The 18887-nt window shown below is 33.4% G+C and overlaps 2 protein-coding genes across 2 annotated transcripts in view; one reads left to right on the top strand and one right to left on the bottom strand.

Annotated features, from left to right (window-relative positions):
- The first annotated feature begins 814 nt into the window (after positions 1–814).
- Positions 815–5197, top strand: LOC132562855 (uncharacterized). Its single transcript, XM_060227631.1, has 2 exons — positions 815–893; positions 1246–5197. The coding sequence occupies exon 2, from the start codon at positions 1266–1268 to the stop codon at positions 3348–3350; it is 2085 nt and encodes a 694-aa protein (XP_060083614.1). The 5' UTR covers positions 815–893; positions 1246–1265; the 3' UTR covers positions 3351–5197.
- Positions 5198–6261: 1064 nt separating this feature from the next.
- Positions 6262–18887, bottom strand: part of LOC132562857 (neuronal calcium sensor 1-like) — a 49852-nt gene continuing 37226 nt past the window's right edge. Inside the window, exons 3-8 of the mRNA XM_060227633.1 lie at positions 17893–17941; positions 16282–16371; positions 15430–15508; positions 13088–13176; positions 12668–12745; positions 6262–10498 (exon numbers count right to left, since the gene is read on the bottom strand). Of these exons, the coding sequence (XP_060083616.1) occupies positions 10388–10498; positions 12668–12745; positions 13088–13176; positions 15430–15508; positions 16282–16371; positions 17893–17941 (496 nt within the window). The 3' untranslated portion in view covers positions 6262–10387. The remainder of the gene's footprint in view (positions 10499–12667; positions 12746–13087; positions 13177–15429; positions 15509–16281; positions 16372–17892; positions 17942–18887) is intronic.

Genomic DNA, 18887 nt, shown 5'->3' with positions numbered 1-18887 from the left:
CAGAAACCTACACTGTATTTTGTATTAACTGAAAATATCAGTTATCACAATACTTTATATAATGTTATCATAAAACAGTTTTACATCACCCGCTGGCATATGTAATGACAACCTGTCACCATACTACAGAATCGACTTTCGAACAATGATGACACACAACAAGTACCATCGAAACTCATGGAAGCAGGTACTGTCCGGCTGGTGTCACGATCATTCTACATGTCACTGACATACCTCTCTCAGATTGCATTTATATTGGTACTAAAACAATACGGGCGATCGTTCAATGCTCTGAAACATTGATATGTCATTAACAATTAAGTATATCTCATACGTAATTCCTACTATATTAGTGATATGAAAATCATATTACACACATAAAATGTCCGATTTCTGTGGTCTTTGGAAAGGACGACACAGAAAAGAGCTGTATTATAGTCCGGAAACCAGTCGGAACACCAAGATTCAATCAAAATCATGCTGCAATCTCCCAGAAATCACAGTAATTAGGACTGTAATTGCGTGCTCATTATGATAATATTTAGTTAATATTGTAAATTGTTAATAGATATACTATATAAGTATGGAATATCGATCAGATAATGATAAGTGAAAGTATTTATCAGCGTAAACAGAATTCAAATTGCGTTAACTTGTATATGGGACGATGGGCTTGAGACAATAAGGGAGGTAACTCGCGCTTTATTTAAATCCGGACATGCCTACCATTTTCTTTTTTAATGTATACTCAAAACAATATGTCAGCGGCCTAATGTCAGCACACATAACAAGAGAGATGCAGGCACTGTGGAAGATCGATACTATGACCTATGTCACTCATTGAGCGCAGTATATAAATATTTGATCCTTCGCGTTTATTAAGAACAAAGAAGGTATTTGATACACATGTATTTTTGTATGTAGACAAGTGTACACACAAAAACACAGACGAACGCTCGTTGAACTTCTGTACAGCAACTTAGCTTTATAACTTCTTCCCAGTCTCATCTTTCACCGGTATACAACACAATATAAACAGGGTCTTATCTTAAAGGATAAAAATCCTCTGATTCCAACATGTGGTTATCTATATGCTGTTGAAAATATGAATTATTATTTTTGTCTTTATGAGTCAAAACTGTATTTTTAAAATCACACGGGATTGAAGATTCCAAAATATCTCTAACTGCATGCTTTCTAGTCTTTGTATACAAACTGACAAACAAATTCACTTTTTTCCCCTAGGCACCAGAACATCGATTATCATGTCTACAGGAACAGGATTTAATATAGACCGTCTGAGAAGTCCATACGAAAACAAGTCCGAGTGGGAAATGCGTAAGGAGTTCCTAGAAGCCCATCAAGGATCTTTCCCTGTACATCGTCTTCTTTGTTTATCAAATTGCTACATCAACTCCAGACTATATGGTTGTCGCTACCCTTTGGCCACAATGAAGGAACTTGAGGCCCTGTCTATCGGTCTCATACTAACAAACACTGACAAAATCATGGGGGTCCAAAAAGTTCAGTTTGTGAAAGAGAAAAAAGAGTCAAAAATGGCGAAAATTAATTTTGTCAAGGCATCAGAGGACATAACAGTGAAACAAGAGTGTGACAGAGTTTCTATTCAAATATTGGATAATGTGACAACAAAAAATAGTGTTACTGACAACAATTTTATCATTTCAACAAGTACCACAAAATCCAGCACTCTAAACACTACAGAACACAACACTATAAGTACAACAAAACCTGACATTCCGAGTACAACGAATCCCATCACTCCAAGTACAACAAAGCCCCAAACGCTAAACACAACAATACCCTGCATTGCTAGCACAATGATATCCAGCTCTCCAAGCACAACAACACTCAGCACTTCAAGTACAACAACAGCCAACACTGTAAGCTTAAAAACACTGTTAACTAGAACATCAGTGAAAAGTAATTTTGCCTCCCACTGTGAACCTAAGCCGGTGACACATCCTCCTCCAAAACTCAAACGAAACACACAGGCTGAGATTGCTTTATCAACAAAAAATGATATGGTTGATTGTATATCTGTTGATATGACACCTGTAGAACAACAAATATTTGATTTAGCCAAAGTGTTGGAAGAATTATTGAAAAAAGATGTCAATCATTTACCGAAAGATTTCCTTCCCATTGCTGCAATTAAAAATAAATCAGTTTTCACATACAAGTACAAGGAGCTGCCTGCACCAAAGGGACTACATAAATTTGTATGTTGTGTTACATTTGACTCAGTAGAATTAGCAGAAGGAGAGGGAGGCAGCAAAAAGAAAGCCAGACACAACAGTATAGAGGTGGCTGGCAATAAACTTTGTAAAAAATTCCTAAAAGTTGTTAAGCTTAATCCAGAGACACAAGTTCTAAAGACCTCAGATGATTACTTTCCATCAGCCTGGAGCTTACATGAAGAGATTCCATCCAACAATTCTGCAATGATTCACAAGGAATCAAATGCAGTAAATTTAGCAAGGTCTAAAAAACGAAAATTCTCAGAAACATCCAATGACCTTTCCAGGTTTCTTCTTATTGAACCTAAAGAAACGACTTCAACTGACAATGCAAAAGCCATCCTCCAGCGTAGTGCAGACTTTAACAAAGCTATTTTGGAATATGAATATCATGATGAGGGAACAGGGGTGCGATGTCGTGTGATACTTGAAGGACACGTCTTGGTGGACTGTTTTGGCACTGGTCGCTTAACAGTAAAAAATGCAGCAGCAGAAAAAGCATTGGAAGGGCTCAAACAAATGTGCTGGACAATCAAAGTGAAACAGGCAGTTGATTCAGACGAGGCAGGCTTGAGTCGTGATGAAATCTTTGGTGAAATTCAGGCACAGGTTAAAGCAATACCAGAAGACAACAAAGGGAGACAACTGCTAATGAAGATGGGCTGGACAGGTGGGGGTGTAGGAGCTGAAGGCAATAAGGGACTTGAAGTGCCAGTAGCAGAAGAATTATCTAAAAATCAGGTGATATGTCGTGCGGGGCTAGGATCCAGAAACTCCTCAGAAAAAGAATTTAGAAATAAAGTGGTAGAGGCATTGGAGATTTATACAAAATCGGGAAAACAGGAGGATTTGATGTTCACAGCAGATTTTACGAAAGATGAAAGAGCATACATCCATCAGCAAGCACAAAAGCTTGGGCTTAAAACTCAAAGTCGAGGCTCTGGTGAGGCTCGCTATCTGACTGTTAGCCGGAGACGGTCAGCGTTCCAATTATTTAATCATTTATTAGAAGAGGGTGGATCCACAGCCAAGTATGAGCTTGTAGCTCCAGGACAGAGCTCCAAAATTGAATCAATCGTCATCTCATGAGTAGAACAACAGAATGATATGTGTACATTTTATCAGTAGAGCACTTGTAGTGTGCTCTGTATCTAAATAATTCAAGGCAACATCTTGATATCACCTGAAGTTGATATAATTTTCTTACTGGAAAAAGTGCTTTTTGGAATGGACGGAGGTCTTCTTTATTACCATAATTTTTATCATGTTTTCATAGAATTATCATGGTGAAAACACTATAGACACATTTAATAGTTATATCTAAGTAATGTTTCAATGTCTCTTTAGTTTTATGTTAGGATGTCAGAAGGAGCAATTACTTATATATTTTCTTTTGTTTTTATGTCTTTTGTGTTTTATTTCCTTGCTTGTTTCGATAGACCACAAACAACACAGATATTGTGAAAAGGAAGATGACTGTGCACTTTTCTTTAAGTCCTTCAAATTTAGTTTTTAAATCACCTGATGTTGAGAACACCCTCATGAAACATTTAAAATCTAGATAACTTTATTCTGCTAAAAGAAATACATAATCATCTAAGTGTCGGGCAAGTTAAGTTACTGAAATTTCTGCATTGAACAGATGTAGCTTTGATTTCACCATGTTTCATTTTGAGATTGAAATAAACAATTTTTTTTTTGTAACACTCTTGTAGGTATGAACACAAATTTGTATCTGTACCGCATGAAGTTTTGTTATTGAGGACACGGATATTTTCACTTCCTTGTGCAATCATACTGGTTTTACTAGGAATAAAAACAATTAACAAAGGACAAGTGAATTTGTATTTCACTACATTTAAGATTTGTAGTTATCAGTGATCTGAATACTTAGGCATTTCCTTATGGTGTGATCAGACATCATTTCTGAAACAGTCCAACAACATATAAATGATGTGTTATTCAGGTCTGGACAATCAGGATCAAAAAGATTTGTACATGTATGGTTAACCCCAGGTATACAATTATGAGTGTTCATATGGACAAGCAAGATATTTAAATGTTATTATGAATATCCATGTGCATAGTTAAAATAGCATGAAGAAAGGTTTCAGTTTTAATTAGCAACTTAACATGCACATTTCTATATTCAAATCCCTACCAAATCGATTTTCTCTTGCCCTAATTCAGAGTGATCACTTTTTTTACTTTGTAACTCTGCCTGCAATAGACTGCTGGACTAGAGAGAACTTTTCTTGCTTGATTAGTTGAACTTAAGACTGGTAAGCCAGATGTTCCCTGTTCAAATCCTAGCAGAGGCATCAAAATAAAAAAGTGAACTCTGTAATAACTGTATTTTTCAACGAATGCATCAACATTTTACAAAAATGTTGAGTAGGAGTTGGTTCCAAAGTCAGGTTCAATGACAGTGGCTCTATATGTACCATATTTTAAGGAAATTGTCAACTGTCATCACTTTCGCAACAATAGATTTTGATGGATTTGTAAGTAAAGGTTAAGTAAAAGTATATATCAAAAGAGTTACACTTATGATCTTTAGAGTCAGGTTCAAATCACTTTTTTTAAGGAATACTTTAAAAAATTCTGTGTCAGAACTCCAGTAACTTCCTTTTCTTATGAATTAAAATGGAACAGTTTACAAAATAACTACATATAGAATAAACTTTTGATACGTTTTGTTCAGGAATCAATGGTCATTTCAAGGTTACTTATTCTATTTTTTTTTTAAATAGTTCATGATATGCAGATGTTGTTAAACCATACCACCATACTGGGTAGGACTTCTAATGTTAACCACAGTACATTGCTAGGTACTTGTATCAGTTATAACTGACCTATGTTCATCAGAGTTAATGTTTTCCTAAACAAAAGATGTGAAGTTTTACGTTATCCAGGTGAGCATTACAGGTCCTGTGTGCCTCTTGTTATCATTATACTTTCTATGATAATATATTTTGTTATTTTGCAATTATTTATTTCATAGAAGTTTTGATGGAAACATCTACGAGTTAATCCAGGGCACCATAAAGAACAAAATCTCAATTGTTTTCTATTTCTAATTTAATATAAAGATTATTATATTTATTTTCAATTATTATAGTCAAATAAATACTTCACTTTAGTAATTTTTAAGAATATAACAAATATTCATAGCTGAAAATTTTCAATTTTAGTTGTGCTGAAGTGTCCTACTTGGTAAATTGGGCAGATCTTACAAACAGATTCAGAAGATACACAAGATTGATATTTTTGATTTCCAATAATATAGAAAGGATAATTATGACTTGTTGTATTTTAAGTTACCAGACTGGGGACAAGCTAAAATGTCTCTACAGTATAGCAATAAACTCCTTGTTATCTGACCTCTGACTTTTTCTTTCTATCAATGCAAGACTACATTTAATTTGAATCTTAATATGATAAAAATTTGTATATAGTACTATATATACAGAAGATTCCCAAGGTATTTATATGTATCCTTCACTGATGATCATCACTGGTTCCATGAAAGACTGAATTTTTCTGTTACTTTTTGCATGTTAATTTCAAGTTCCATGTACAATAATATGTTCAACTTGATTAGTATTGTGTGAAATAGTTGAACAACTTCAAATTTCCAATTCAACACTTGTTTTTGTACATGTTGAATACCAGATGAAGCTCAGAATTCCTATCCTTACTGAACATGTATAGAAAGTTTCAATAGGTTTAACTTTCTCAAGTTTCAAGAAGATCCTTTCCATTATTTTGGGAAAATGATGATAACAAACCTCCAATTATATACAAATTCAACAAGATGGCCATTGGCAGCCATGTTTGAATTTGGATTTCGACCTGCAAAACAAAGTTCTTAACTGAATGTACATGTATTTCTAAAGATGTAGCAATCGTCAACTTCAAATGTCAGAATTCAATAAAGCCACTGGTGTTACATCGTAATCATCAATCAATTCTTGGTTACAAAAAAAAAAGACAACCATTTCCAGTTTTTAAATAATTTATTTAACTTATTCCAGTGATTGTCATCTCCTTTCCTTCATCTCATTATCTCCCTTTATAATTTAACTCTCCTTGGAACAGTTACGATTGGTCATTCTCACAGGCTGTTCCTATAGATACAGTATATCCACAATTTCTATTGGTCAAAGTAATGGGATGAAATACCCTACTAAGTCCTCTTCACCAAAGTCACAGGTGCATTTTGAGTTCACAAATGACATGAATGGTTAGCACTGTCCAAATATTCTGTCGGAGAAATAATAGGAACTTTATCTGTCAATGTCAAAGATATCTTTATAACTTTCTAGCTTTTCTATCTGAATTAGATACATATTTATACTTTAATCGGGTGGTATCTCAAAAAATGTTTTAGATAATAATTACTGGTCGAGTAACTGCATCCCCATCTAACGTTCATGTCTACAGTTTTAGACATAGTTGTTTCCTTTTGATAATCCTACACAACTCCCATTTAGCACACACAGACTGAGGTATAGGAGAGATGTTACACACTTCTAGAGCAGAAATTATTGATAATATATGGAATTCAAATGGCTTCTTTTAAATACTTTGACTCAAATTCAGTCTACATTGAAACTGTATGAAATTGCTGCTTATAATTACTTTGACACAATGTTTTTCTAAAGAAGTCACCCTGTGACATCAGTTAGAGGTCCAATATGAGTACTTCAGGTTTGGGCTGTTTTTGTGGAGATCACACATCAAGGGGAGATAATCATTGAGGACACATTACAGTTAAAAAATCATAATCAAACAATGCTTCATTAAATAATTACATTACACGATTTCCTTCCTGTACATATGTAAATATATTTACAGGACGACTTGCATAATTATCACTTAGTTTACACATCAATTTCAATGTCAAACATAAACCCACATTGTACAGTATCAGATTGTGAACAGTCCAGTCCTACTCAAGGTATGAGTCTACAACATGTTCTTAAATGTATGATTATGATGTTAATAACAGCAAGTGGTATATATATCTTATAAATCAATATTGCTTACAAACCAATATATTTATAATAATCAACCCATTTCCATCGCTCACTAATTTGAGGCAAATTGAATAATTAAATAATTGTCTAATCCATATCAACAAAATTAAAATTAACACTTTGCACAGATAACAAGGAATTAAGAAAAATACCAGAAAAAACGAAATGAAAATAGACCACATTTATAGTTAATTATATGTAATTATATGTAACGTTTCTTGTCAATACGACTAATGGGAGAAAACATGCAGTTTTTTCGGATATCTTATTGAGAACATATACAGGTAATACATAAACAGAAAAGGGGAGTATTCCTTTTTAAAATGCTGACATGAAAAAATGTAAAAATGATGTTGTAAAAAAGTTAATTGACTTAGGACATGGATAAAGTATAAATGGCAAAAGTTTGATTAAAAAGATTGAATCTGTATAGTAATGATTGTATACATCCATGATAAATACAAAACACTGGGCACATTCTAACTGGTACCAAACAGGTACCTATCATACTGAATGAAATGTTAAAAAACTTATCTTTTGACTTCTCAGCAACATAAAAAGGAGCTATTATTTACAAGAAAGACTTCTTTTTAATATAAAACAAAGATTATGATTCAATTAATAACCTACAAGTATAAAATATCACAATTTACACTACCCTGTATGTTTAATTAGTGAAAGCTAAGAATGGTACAAATGACAATGCCTTTTAAAAAAACAATTTTGAAGAAAGAACCAAATTGCAAAAAGTAATTGCGTATATATGATGACAAATAGCAACTACTTGTAATGTCATAAATCATATACAACTGGAGAGGACTTAATAGGCTCTGCCTCATGTCCCTCCCTTTGTCTAATATGTATTTATTTGTCAATAAAATTGTCTGAAAATTGAAATTTATCATTTACAATATCATGTCTAACAGCCTGTATATGAATATGTTGTTGGGGTTGTGAGTGTGTGGATATTTTCAGGATAAGACTGTACCTGTAACCAAAAATGACACCAAAACAACAAAAAATTTTTTATATAATATATATAGTAGGCAAGTTGTATGAAGAATCACACTTGTTCCTGAATAACATGCTCTATAATCAATGCCAGCAAAGAAAAAACATAAGGAGTATCTCACAATGCTGATAATGGTTATGATACCATGAAGTTTACCATGATAATAGACAGCATTACAGAACTTTTTTTCATGAAATTTTCTTCAGAAAACATCTGCTTTGAAAAACTTTCTTTATTTGAAAATTGTTACTGTTGCCCATTGTTGTGTTTTGTTGCTGCACATCTTTCATCACTTTGTAATTTCCAGATACTTATTTTCCACCCTATATTGAATAATAACTGTCCTTTAAAAGAAAAAAGGTTACAAAAAACAAAAAAACAAGAAAAAAAACCACCAAAATTTGAGTGAAATTTATCAGCTTTTAATAGGACATAGGCAAAAATGATTATAAAATAGTTTCACAACTTATGTTTTTAAGTAATTTGACCTATGATTTTGAGTACCAGTTAAGGAGGCATCCTACCTTTCACATTCTATATGCTCTGTGACACTGATAAAGAAAAGAAATATACTAACTTACACATTAAACCTGAGATTTTTACTTGTAGTTGATGATTCATGCTTATACATTAAGCTAATGAATTATAATTTATGTTAAGGAGAGATGGCACCTTTCACAATGTAACTGTACTTAGTGTTAGAGTTAAGGTTATATGCTACCTGACACAAACTTATCTCTAACTTGCATTAAATTTGAGCAGATACAAATTTATGTTCACTTTTATATTTTAAGCAACTTCATGTAATGTATTTTGAATTCATCATTGGTATACAAAGGTAAAAAAAGGAACTTTTCCATTACAAATTTAAGTATCAACCAAAAAATGCAATTCAAAAGTGTGTATTAACTTATGTTCTGGTTATACCTGAGATTTATGTTACAGTTTGAGGGTTATTGCAAATTTATGAATACATTTAAACTTAGATATGGAAACATTAAATGTAAGATTTGATTTAGAATTATTTGTTATGTTACATACTGATCTATAATCCTATTCCTTTTTTTTTTGTTATTCTTTAATTCAGTGGTTGATCCATTGGATGCTGTAGGTTGGGTTGTTCTTTTCAATTAAGCATGCTTTTAGGAGGCTGTGGGAAAAGTCCCCTCCCCCCTCCTCCTCCTCAAATTTTTTTTTTCAAACTCAAAATTCATGGATCCTCCCCACTATTGCAAATGGAGCATTATCTAACTAATACAGAACAATTAAGTTTTGAAAAGCAATCCATAGTTTTCTACCCTTGGTCACTTGTACAAAGGTATATAACTCTACATGTTATAGGGTCTAGAGTCTAACTTCAGCACACAACATTCCTTCATTCAAAACTGTACTTATCTTAATAACTTGAGATATCCTGTGGCAAGGGTATACAAGAACCTTGCCAGTACACATCCTAACTCTGTATCAAAGGAGACATAAGACACGCTACTATTCCAGGGCTCCTGAAAAACTGTTATTGGTGTATAGATTACATGTATGAGGTATGCCCCTAACAGAAAAAGTCATATATACTGAACAAAGGGCCATAACTATGTACAAATTAGGTTGCAACAATTTAAATGATATACTAGGTAATGCATGGACCAGTAGACTGCAAAGCTATGCTGCATAACTCCTTCCAATAACATTAATGGAAAAACATTGATATATTTAGACTTTTCAAATCTACTGATTATTGCTTTTCATTTCTGAAACTCTTTTGAAAATTAATAAAATCAAGGTCACAGATAGCATACAACTTAAATGATCAGACTAGCAACCATTTACACACTGAAACATCCTCAATAAAAATCAATAACAAGAATTAGTCAAGAGTATTTCACACTAAGTCAGATGAAATAAATAAAACAGGAAACACAAATAAAAATATCACAACTTTTCAAAAAAAGAAATATTCTTAACACAGGCATGGCAGGTTATTGTCAAAGGCGGTATATATGTCAATCATTTTGGTCTCCAAGGTGATGTCATAGCAACATAAAAATAAACATCCTTAACTCCTCTCAGTTCTATTATCCTGGTTGTTGACTGGTTGTGTCATACAATGTCAGTGCTTGTATAATGGTAGGGTCCTTCTTAGACCCATCTAGGAACTCATCAAACGAAAGTTTGTCATCTTTGTTCTGAAAAAAAAAATTATATATATATCAACTGAACAAGTTAAATAAGAATGTGATTTTCTAGGCACTAATGATGAAGAAATCATTGAGTCAAAACTGTAAATACCATCCTTCTCTATCAATTGTAGGAAACCTAAACTAATGATAAAGAAATCATTGAGTCAATACTGACAGTATCACCCTGCTGTATCTATTGTAATGGAGACCTGTACTGATGGAGAAATCATTGAGTCAATACTGACAGTATCACCCTGCTGTATCTATTGTAATGGAGACCTGTACTGATGATAAAGAAATCATTGAGTCAATACACACAGTACCACCCTGCTGTATCTATTGTAATGGAGACCTGTACACATTGAGTCAATACACACAGTATCACCCTGCTGTATCTATTGTAATGGAGACCTGTACTGATGATGGAGAAATCATTGAGTCAATACTGACAGTACCACCCTGCTGTATCTATTGTAATGGAGACCTGTACTGATGATGGAGAAATCATTGAGTCAATACTGACAGTACCACCCTGCTGTATCTATTGTAATGGAGACCTGTACTGATGATAAAGAAATCATTGAGTCAATACACACAGTACCACCCTGCTGTATCTATTGTAATGGAGACCTGTACTGATGATGGAGAAATCATTGAGTCAATACTGACAGTACCACCCTGCTGTATCTATTGTAATGGAGACCTGTACTGATGATGGAGAAATCATTGAGTCAACACAGTACCACCCTGCTGTATCTATTGTAATGGAGACCTGTACTGATGATAAAGAAATCATTGAGTCAATACACACAGTACCACCCTGATGTATCTATTGTAATGGAGACTTGTACTAATGATGGAGAAATCATTGAGTCAATACACACAGTACCACCCTGCTGTATCTATTGTAATGGAGACCTGTACTAATGATAAAGAAATCATTGAGTCAATACTGACAGTGCCACCCTGCTGTATCTATTGTAATGGAGACCTGTACTGATGATGGAGAAATCATTGAGTCAATACACACAGTACCACCCTGCTGTATCTATTGTAATGGAGACCTGTACTGATGATAGAGGAAATCATTGAGTCAATACACACAGTACCACCCTGCTGTATCTATTGTAATGGAGACCTGTACTAATGATGGAGAAATCATTGAGTCAATACACACAGTATCACCCTGCTGTATCTATTGTAATGGAGACCTGTACTGATGATGGAGAAATCATTGAGTCAATACTGACAGTACCACCCTGGAGTATCTATTGTAATGGAGACCTGTACTAATGATGGAGAAATCATTGAGTCAATACACACAGTACCACCCTGATGTATCTATTGTAGTGGAGACTTGTTCTGATGATGGAGAAATCATTGAGTCAATACACACAGTATCACCCTGCTGTTTCTATTGTAAAGGAGACTTGTACTAATGATGGAGAAATCATTGAGTCAATACACACAGTACCACCCTGCTGTATCTATTGTAATGGAGACTTGTACTAATGATGGAGAAATCATTGAGTCAATACACACAGTATCACCCTGCTGTATATATTGTAATGGAGACTTGTACTAATGATGGAGAAATCATTGAGTCAATACACACAGTACCACCCTGCTGTATCTATTGTAATGGAGACTTGTACTAATGATGGAGAAATCATTGAGTCAATAATGACAATACCACCCTGCTGTATCTATTGTAATGGAGACTTGTACTGATGATGGAGAAATCATTGAGTCAATACACACAGTACCACCCTGCTGTATCTATTGTAATGGAGACCTGTACTGATGATGGAGAAATCATTGAGTCAATACACACAGTACCACCCTGCTGTATCTATTGTAATGGAGACTTGTACTGATGATGGAGAAATCATTGAGTCAATACACACAGTACCACCCTGCTGTATCTATTGTAATGGAGACCTGTACTGATGATGGAGAAATCATTGAGTCAATACACACAGTACCACCCTGCTGTATCTATTGAAATGGAGACCTGTACTAATGATGGAGAAATCATTGAGTCAATAATGACAATACCACCCTGCTGTATCTATTGCAATGGAGACCTGTACTAATGATGGAGAAATCATTGAGTCAATAATGACAATACCACCCTGCTGTATCTATTGCAATGGAGACCTGTATATTTTTTACCTTATCCATGATTTCAAATATTTTATTGACTCGTTTTTCTGGCGTGTTTTCTTCTTCTGGAAGTTTGACAGAATTTCCCTGCAAAATAAGCATATCTTCAGTTACAAATGGTATTCCTAATATGATATCTACCTTAGCTAATGAACAGATGTCCCTAAATGATGGATGGCTGAGGTTAAGAATGGACCCCTCGTGATCTATTATATTATACATGTATAATGGACTGATACAACCATAGATGACACCATAGCTATGTTTTAACTGAGAACAAATAAAATAAAAAGTTCTTTGACATGACATGGAAAGTTTTCAACTTTTCTCCTTTACATATATACACATTACAACTGTACATAAGATTTCAGCAATAAATGAAATATGAGAGCATGTCTACTACTATACTACATAAAGGAAAACACTTACCACCATTTTATATATTGCATCCACAATGTCCAGTAACTCGTCTCGTGTGATGAATCCATCACTGTCAAGATCATACAGCTTAAAAGCCCCTTTGGAAAAGAGATGAAAAGTCAAGTTTTTAAATTCATATGAAGGCATCTAGACACTTTTTTGAACACTCACAAGCAGATTGCATCAAGCTCTGATAAATAGCTGCATCAACCAACAGCACATCAACTCTTCTTGCAAGCATGATATCACCCTAGTGAATATTTACACACATGTCTAGGTGTCTCAGTAATATGAAAAAGGAAAGATTCTAAAGAGGCAATGAGAGGTCCATTAAGAATTCATCAAAACATTAACAGACTTTGATTCTCTCCAGATCTTCATACTACTACAGAGTTACATCCCTTCCACAGAATTATTTTGCTGAGGTAATTTGCAAGTTTGTTTGCAAGTACCTCTTGGGACTGCAGAGGAAAATGGTTCTTCATTCTGTTTTTGAACCTGAGTGTGGTCGCAGGTTAAGGTCTATTGATATCTGGCAATATTCTTCCTTTCTGTGTATATATTGATAACAAGTTAGTCAAAATATTAATCTAAAATAGCAGGAGGTTGATAAAAGGTCATTTTTGTCCTGCTAAAATATAAAAGAAATGATCCATACCTCGAGCTCTGTTTGCTTTTAATGTCAAGAAAAGAATACCGAACAATCAAATTGGCTGTAAAATCTTGGCATACCCCCTTTTTTTTTAAATAGGGAAGCCATTTATTTTTAACCTAGCTTAATTAACATGTACATATAAAAATTTCATAATAACATATTTGGAGCAAAGGTGAGCGAAACTACGCCATACTGGCCTAGGAAGCCAGACGCCACAAAAGGTCTTTTTCCTTCTTCAGCACAGATAATACACATATTCTACAGGTAGTCACCTTAAATGTATGCAGAGGCAGACAATGTTGACTTTACTTTGAATATATATACAATATGTACACAGAATAGTCGAGTGTCTGTGTGACAACTGTTTATCACTTGATGATCACTTTCATTCCTTAAAGTGCTTTATATATATATATATATATATGTATTGACCTTTAACTACATCTATATCATTGAACTTTACATGACTAGAATGATATAAAGTCACAATTAAGTCCATCAAAGAGCTTTAATAATTAACTCAATACAAGTTTAAGAATCAATAATTTCCCAATATCCTGTTAAGCTGTTGTGTATATTGTGAAAGTGGACACCATTTCCTATTGGTTTTTCCTTTACAGTTTAATCTTAAGTAAGAATACATTACACAAGTTAACTGGAATCTACCCCAGGAGAACCTCATTCCATTATCAAACCCAACATGCCTGGTTGATTACCTTCCCCAGAGTAAACACATATCTTCTGTAATTAAGAACCAAGGTTTTATGATTTGACAAATTGTTTTTGGCTATGAAGCTACAGGTTTACTACCTCTACCTGGTAGGTAGAAATAACAAGACATGACAGGTCAGAATTCACTCTTATTATGCAAAATAAAATAAAGGGTATCAACTTGATGTGAAGTTAGCAAGCTCTGTATTTTTATAAAGTGTTGGCTACAAACAGAATACAAACTTTACTGTGCTTGAGGACACTAACATATTTTATATCTACAAATGCTTGCTTTGTTAATCACAACATATTTTAGTATCTACTAATGGTTGTGTTGTTAATTACAACATATTTTTTATATCTACTAATGGTTGTGTTGTTAATTACAACATATTTTTTAAATCTACTAACGGTTGTGTTGTTAATAACAACATATCTTTTATATCTACTAATGGTTGTGTTGTTAATTACAACATATTTTTCATATCTTCTAATGGTTGTGTTGTTAATAACAACATATTTTTTATATCTACTAATGGTTGTGTTGTTAATTACAACATATTTTTTATATCTACTTAAGGTTGTGTTGTTAATTATAACATATTTTTTAGATATGGACAGAAAGACATGCCTGTTTTGTTAACTCCAACATATTTTTACATCTACTAATGGTTTTGTTGTTAATCACAACATATTTTATATCTACTAATGGTTTTGTTGTTAATCACAACACATTTTGTATCTACTAATGGTTTTGTTGTTAATCACAACATATTTTATATCTACTAATGGTTGTTTTGTTGATCACAGCATATTTCAGTATCAACTAATGGTTGTTTTGTTAATCCTATTTATAGAAGCCCCATGTTTGTATGAGTATAATGAGAAAAGAAATAAAACAACCAGTAAGTGGCTAATATTGCCTTGAATGTTATGAAAATATTAAATATCAAACAGGCAAATGAGCGATTTGGAGGAAACTTACATTGTAATTTTTCTTGCACACTCCCTCTTGAAGTCACGGACAATGCTTGGAGAAACTCCTGGAATTCTATAAATCCATCCTGTCAACAGTTCACCAACACACCATTGAAACATCCAATTTAAGAATTTAAACAAATCTTTTACATTAAATTTTCCAGAAATTTATTTCCACCATACATTACACCTTGTTTTCTGTTCTTTATAGCGAGGTCAATAAAACACCAGCTGTATTTATAACAAAAGACAAGAAACCCCAGAAGGATATTGGTGCCAACCATTATTTGATCTTTATTTGTTCTTTACAACTTGGATCGTTCCCTGTCTTTTTTCTTTCCTTTGTGTTTTCTCATAATTGCTACATAAAATTTGACATTTCCCCTGAAGAAATAGAGATGATAAATATATCTGTTGAGTACTTCTCCAGAAGTAGCTATAAATAACAATCTATGACTGTCCAAAACCAAAATGGTGACCTGCTAGCTATGTTATTTTTTTGATCAGGCCCAAAATGGACTCTGCATAACATGGGATCAAGGCAAATCTACATTAGAAATCAGAAAATGATTCATCCAATATTTTTCCAGAAATAGTAAAAACAAAAATTGTTCAAGGACAGTTGCCAGATGTACCAATACTGAACACAGGGTGATCTGAACAGCTCAACATCTGATGATGGTGGGCTAAAAAAGTACCAGATAATTAATACCAACAGATTCAAAATAATGACTTCAAGACCAATTCAACAGGTGTTTCAGTTCTTTTTTATACAAACCAAATCTATATTATGTAATCCTAGCAGCAATTTACTTTAAAGCTTTGTAGTTCTTGCATGTCTCTTTTTTGGTGAACTTACCCGATTTTCATCAAAGACGTTAAACACAAAGGAGGCAAATTTACTTGGATCACCGAAGGGAAAAAACTGCTTGTAAATTTTTGTGAAACCCTGAAAGTAGGAATTTAAATGATTAGATTAAATGGAAATATAATTTGGAATGAATTCCACCATAACAGAATTGAAGCTGTCTCTTTTTCTCCAGGAAACATTAGCTATAATGCATTTTAAGTTTTTATATATGATTTGTAATAGGTACTCTATGTCTTAATCTATATGAAGTATCAATAAAAATTATTAATAAATTTTAAAAGAACCAAACACTGTTGCAGATATAATGTTAAAATTATTGCTTTTTCGAGGGAATTTAAAAAAAAAAAATGTTAGGATGTATTTGATAAGCCGTATCTGCTGTTTCAGAAGATAACCAGCCAACAGTATATCATTGGTCTGTAATTAGTCCATATCTCTTGCTTTAAGTCAGAGGTACAGGGCTTTTTCTAGAGGCTCTATGGGGATAAATTTCGGCCCTTTTTCCAATTGGATTTATCTAATATAGCAAAATTCTCAAAATATAAGAGTTTATTGCTAAACATTTCCTTCACAATTGATCAATTTTCTGCCCAAAAAATAGTGGAAAAAAGCCCTGGGATTATGTGTCTAGTCCTGGGCTTATTAGGTGATAAATATTGTTAATATGTATATTCATTGGTGGCTTAACCTCGATAAGCAGCTGTGTTCTTGGTACTTCTATAAGAAGATGTTTTCTTGGTACTTCTATAAGCAGCTGTGTTCTTGGTACTTCTATAAGAAGATGTGTTCTTGGTACTTCTATAAGCAGCTGTGTTCTTGGTACTTCTATAAGCAGCTGTGTTCTTGGTACTTCTATAAGAAGATGTGTTCTTGGTACTTCTCTAAGAAGATGTTTTCTTGGTACTTCTATAAGCAGCTGTGTTCTTGGTACTTCTATAAGATGTGTTCTTGGTACTTCTATAAGCAGCTGTGTTCTTGGTACTTCTATAAGAAGATGTGTTCTTGGTACTTCTATAAGAAGATGTGTTCTTGGTACTTCTATAAGAAGATGTGTTCTTGGTACTTCTATAAGATGTGTTCTTGGTACTTCTATAAGAAGATGTGTTCTTGGTACTTCTATAAGAAGATGTGTTCTTGGTACTTCTATAAGCAGCTGTGTTCTTGGTACTTCTATAAGAAGATGTGTTCTTGGTACTTCTATAAGAAGATGTGTTCTTGGTACTTCTATAAGAAGATGTGTTCTTTCTATAAGAAGATGTGTTCTACTTCTATAAGAAGATGTGTTCTTGGTACTTCTATAAGAAGATGTGTTCTTGTACTTCTATGAAGATGTGTTCTTGGTACTTCTATAAGAAGATGTGTTCTTGGTACTTCTATAAGAAGATGTGTTCTTGGTACTTCTATAAGAAGATGTGTTCTTGGTACTTCTATAAGAAGATGTGTTCTTGGTACTTCTATAAGAAGATGTGTTCTTGGTACTTCTATAAGAAGATGTGTTCTTGGTACTTCTATAAGAAGATGTGTTCTTGGTACTTCTATAAGAAGATGTGTTCTTGGTACTTCTATAAGAAGATGTGTTTGGAAATGAAATATACTTACATCTAATGTCAGTTTGCCATCTGGACAGTCCTTCATGAATCCTTTGTACCTGTAAAATACAAAAACCTTCATCATCATTCCAATTATCACACATCATCATTCCAATTATCACACATCATCATTCCAATTATCACACATCATCATTCTAAATATCACATATCATCATTCCAAATATCACACATCATCATTCCAAATATCATACATCATCATTCCAAATATCACACATCATCATTCTAAATATCACACATCATCATTCTAAATATCACACCTCATCATTCTAAATATCACACCTCATCATTCCAATTATCACACATCATCATTCTAAATATCACACATCATCATTCCAATTATCACACATCATCATTCTAAATATCACACATCATCATTCTAAATATCACACCTCATCATTCTAAATATCACACCTCATCATTCCAAATATCACACATCATCATTCCAAATATCACACATCATCATTCTAAATATCACACATCATCATTCTAAGTAATTATCACACATCATCATTCTAAATATCACACATCATCATTCCAATTATCACACATCATCATTCCAAATATCACACATCATCATTCCAATTATCACACATCATCATTCCAAATATCACACATCATCATTCTAAATATCACACATCATCATTCTAAATATCACACATCATCATTCTAAATATCACACCTCATCATTCCAAATATCACACCTCATCATTCCAAATATCACACATCATCATTCCAAATATATCACACATCATCATCATTCTAAATATCACACATCATCATTCCAATTATCACACATCATCATTCTAAATATCACACCTCATCATTCCAATTATCACACATCATCATTCTAAAAATCACACCTCATCATTCCAATTATCACACCTCATCATTCCAAATATCACACATCATCATTCCAATTATCACACATCATCATTCCAAATATCACACATGTGACTGGGGATTTATAAGGTACTTTCTATTTTT

The sequence above is a fragment of the Ylistrum balloti genome, unplaced genomic scaffold (genome assembly GCF_031769215.1).
Source record: "Ylistrum balloti isolate Yb309-2 unplaced genomic scaffold, AGI_CSIRO_Ybal_v1 Utg371536, whole genome shotgun sequence".
NCBI classification, from domain to species: domain Eukaryota; kingdom Metazoa; phylum Mollusca; class Bivalvia; order Pectinida; family Pectinidae; genus Ylistrum; species Ylistrum balloti.
This window is presented reverse-complemented; position numbering and strand designations above follow the sequence as displayed.

What these genes read in the sequence shown, in the direction of transcription:
- LOC132562855 (XM_060227631.1), top strand. Translation starts at nt 1,266, where the DNA reads ATGTCTACAGGAACAGGATTTAATATAGACCGTCTGAGAAGTCCATAC.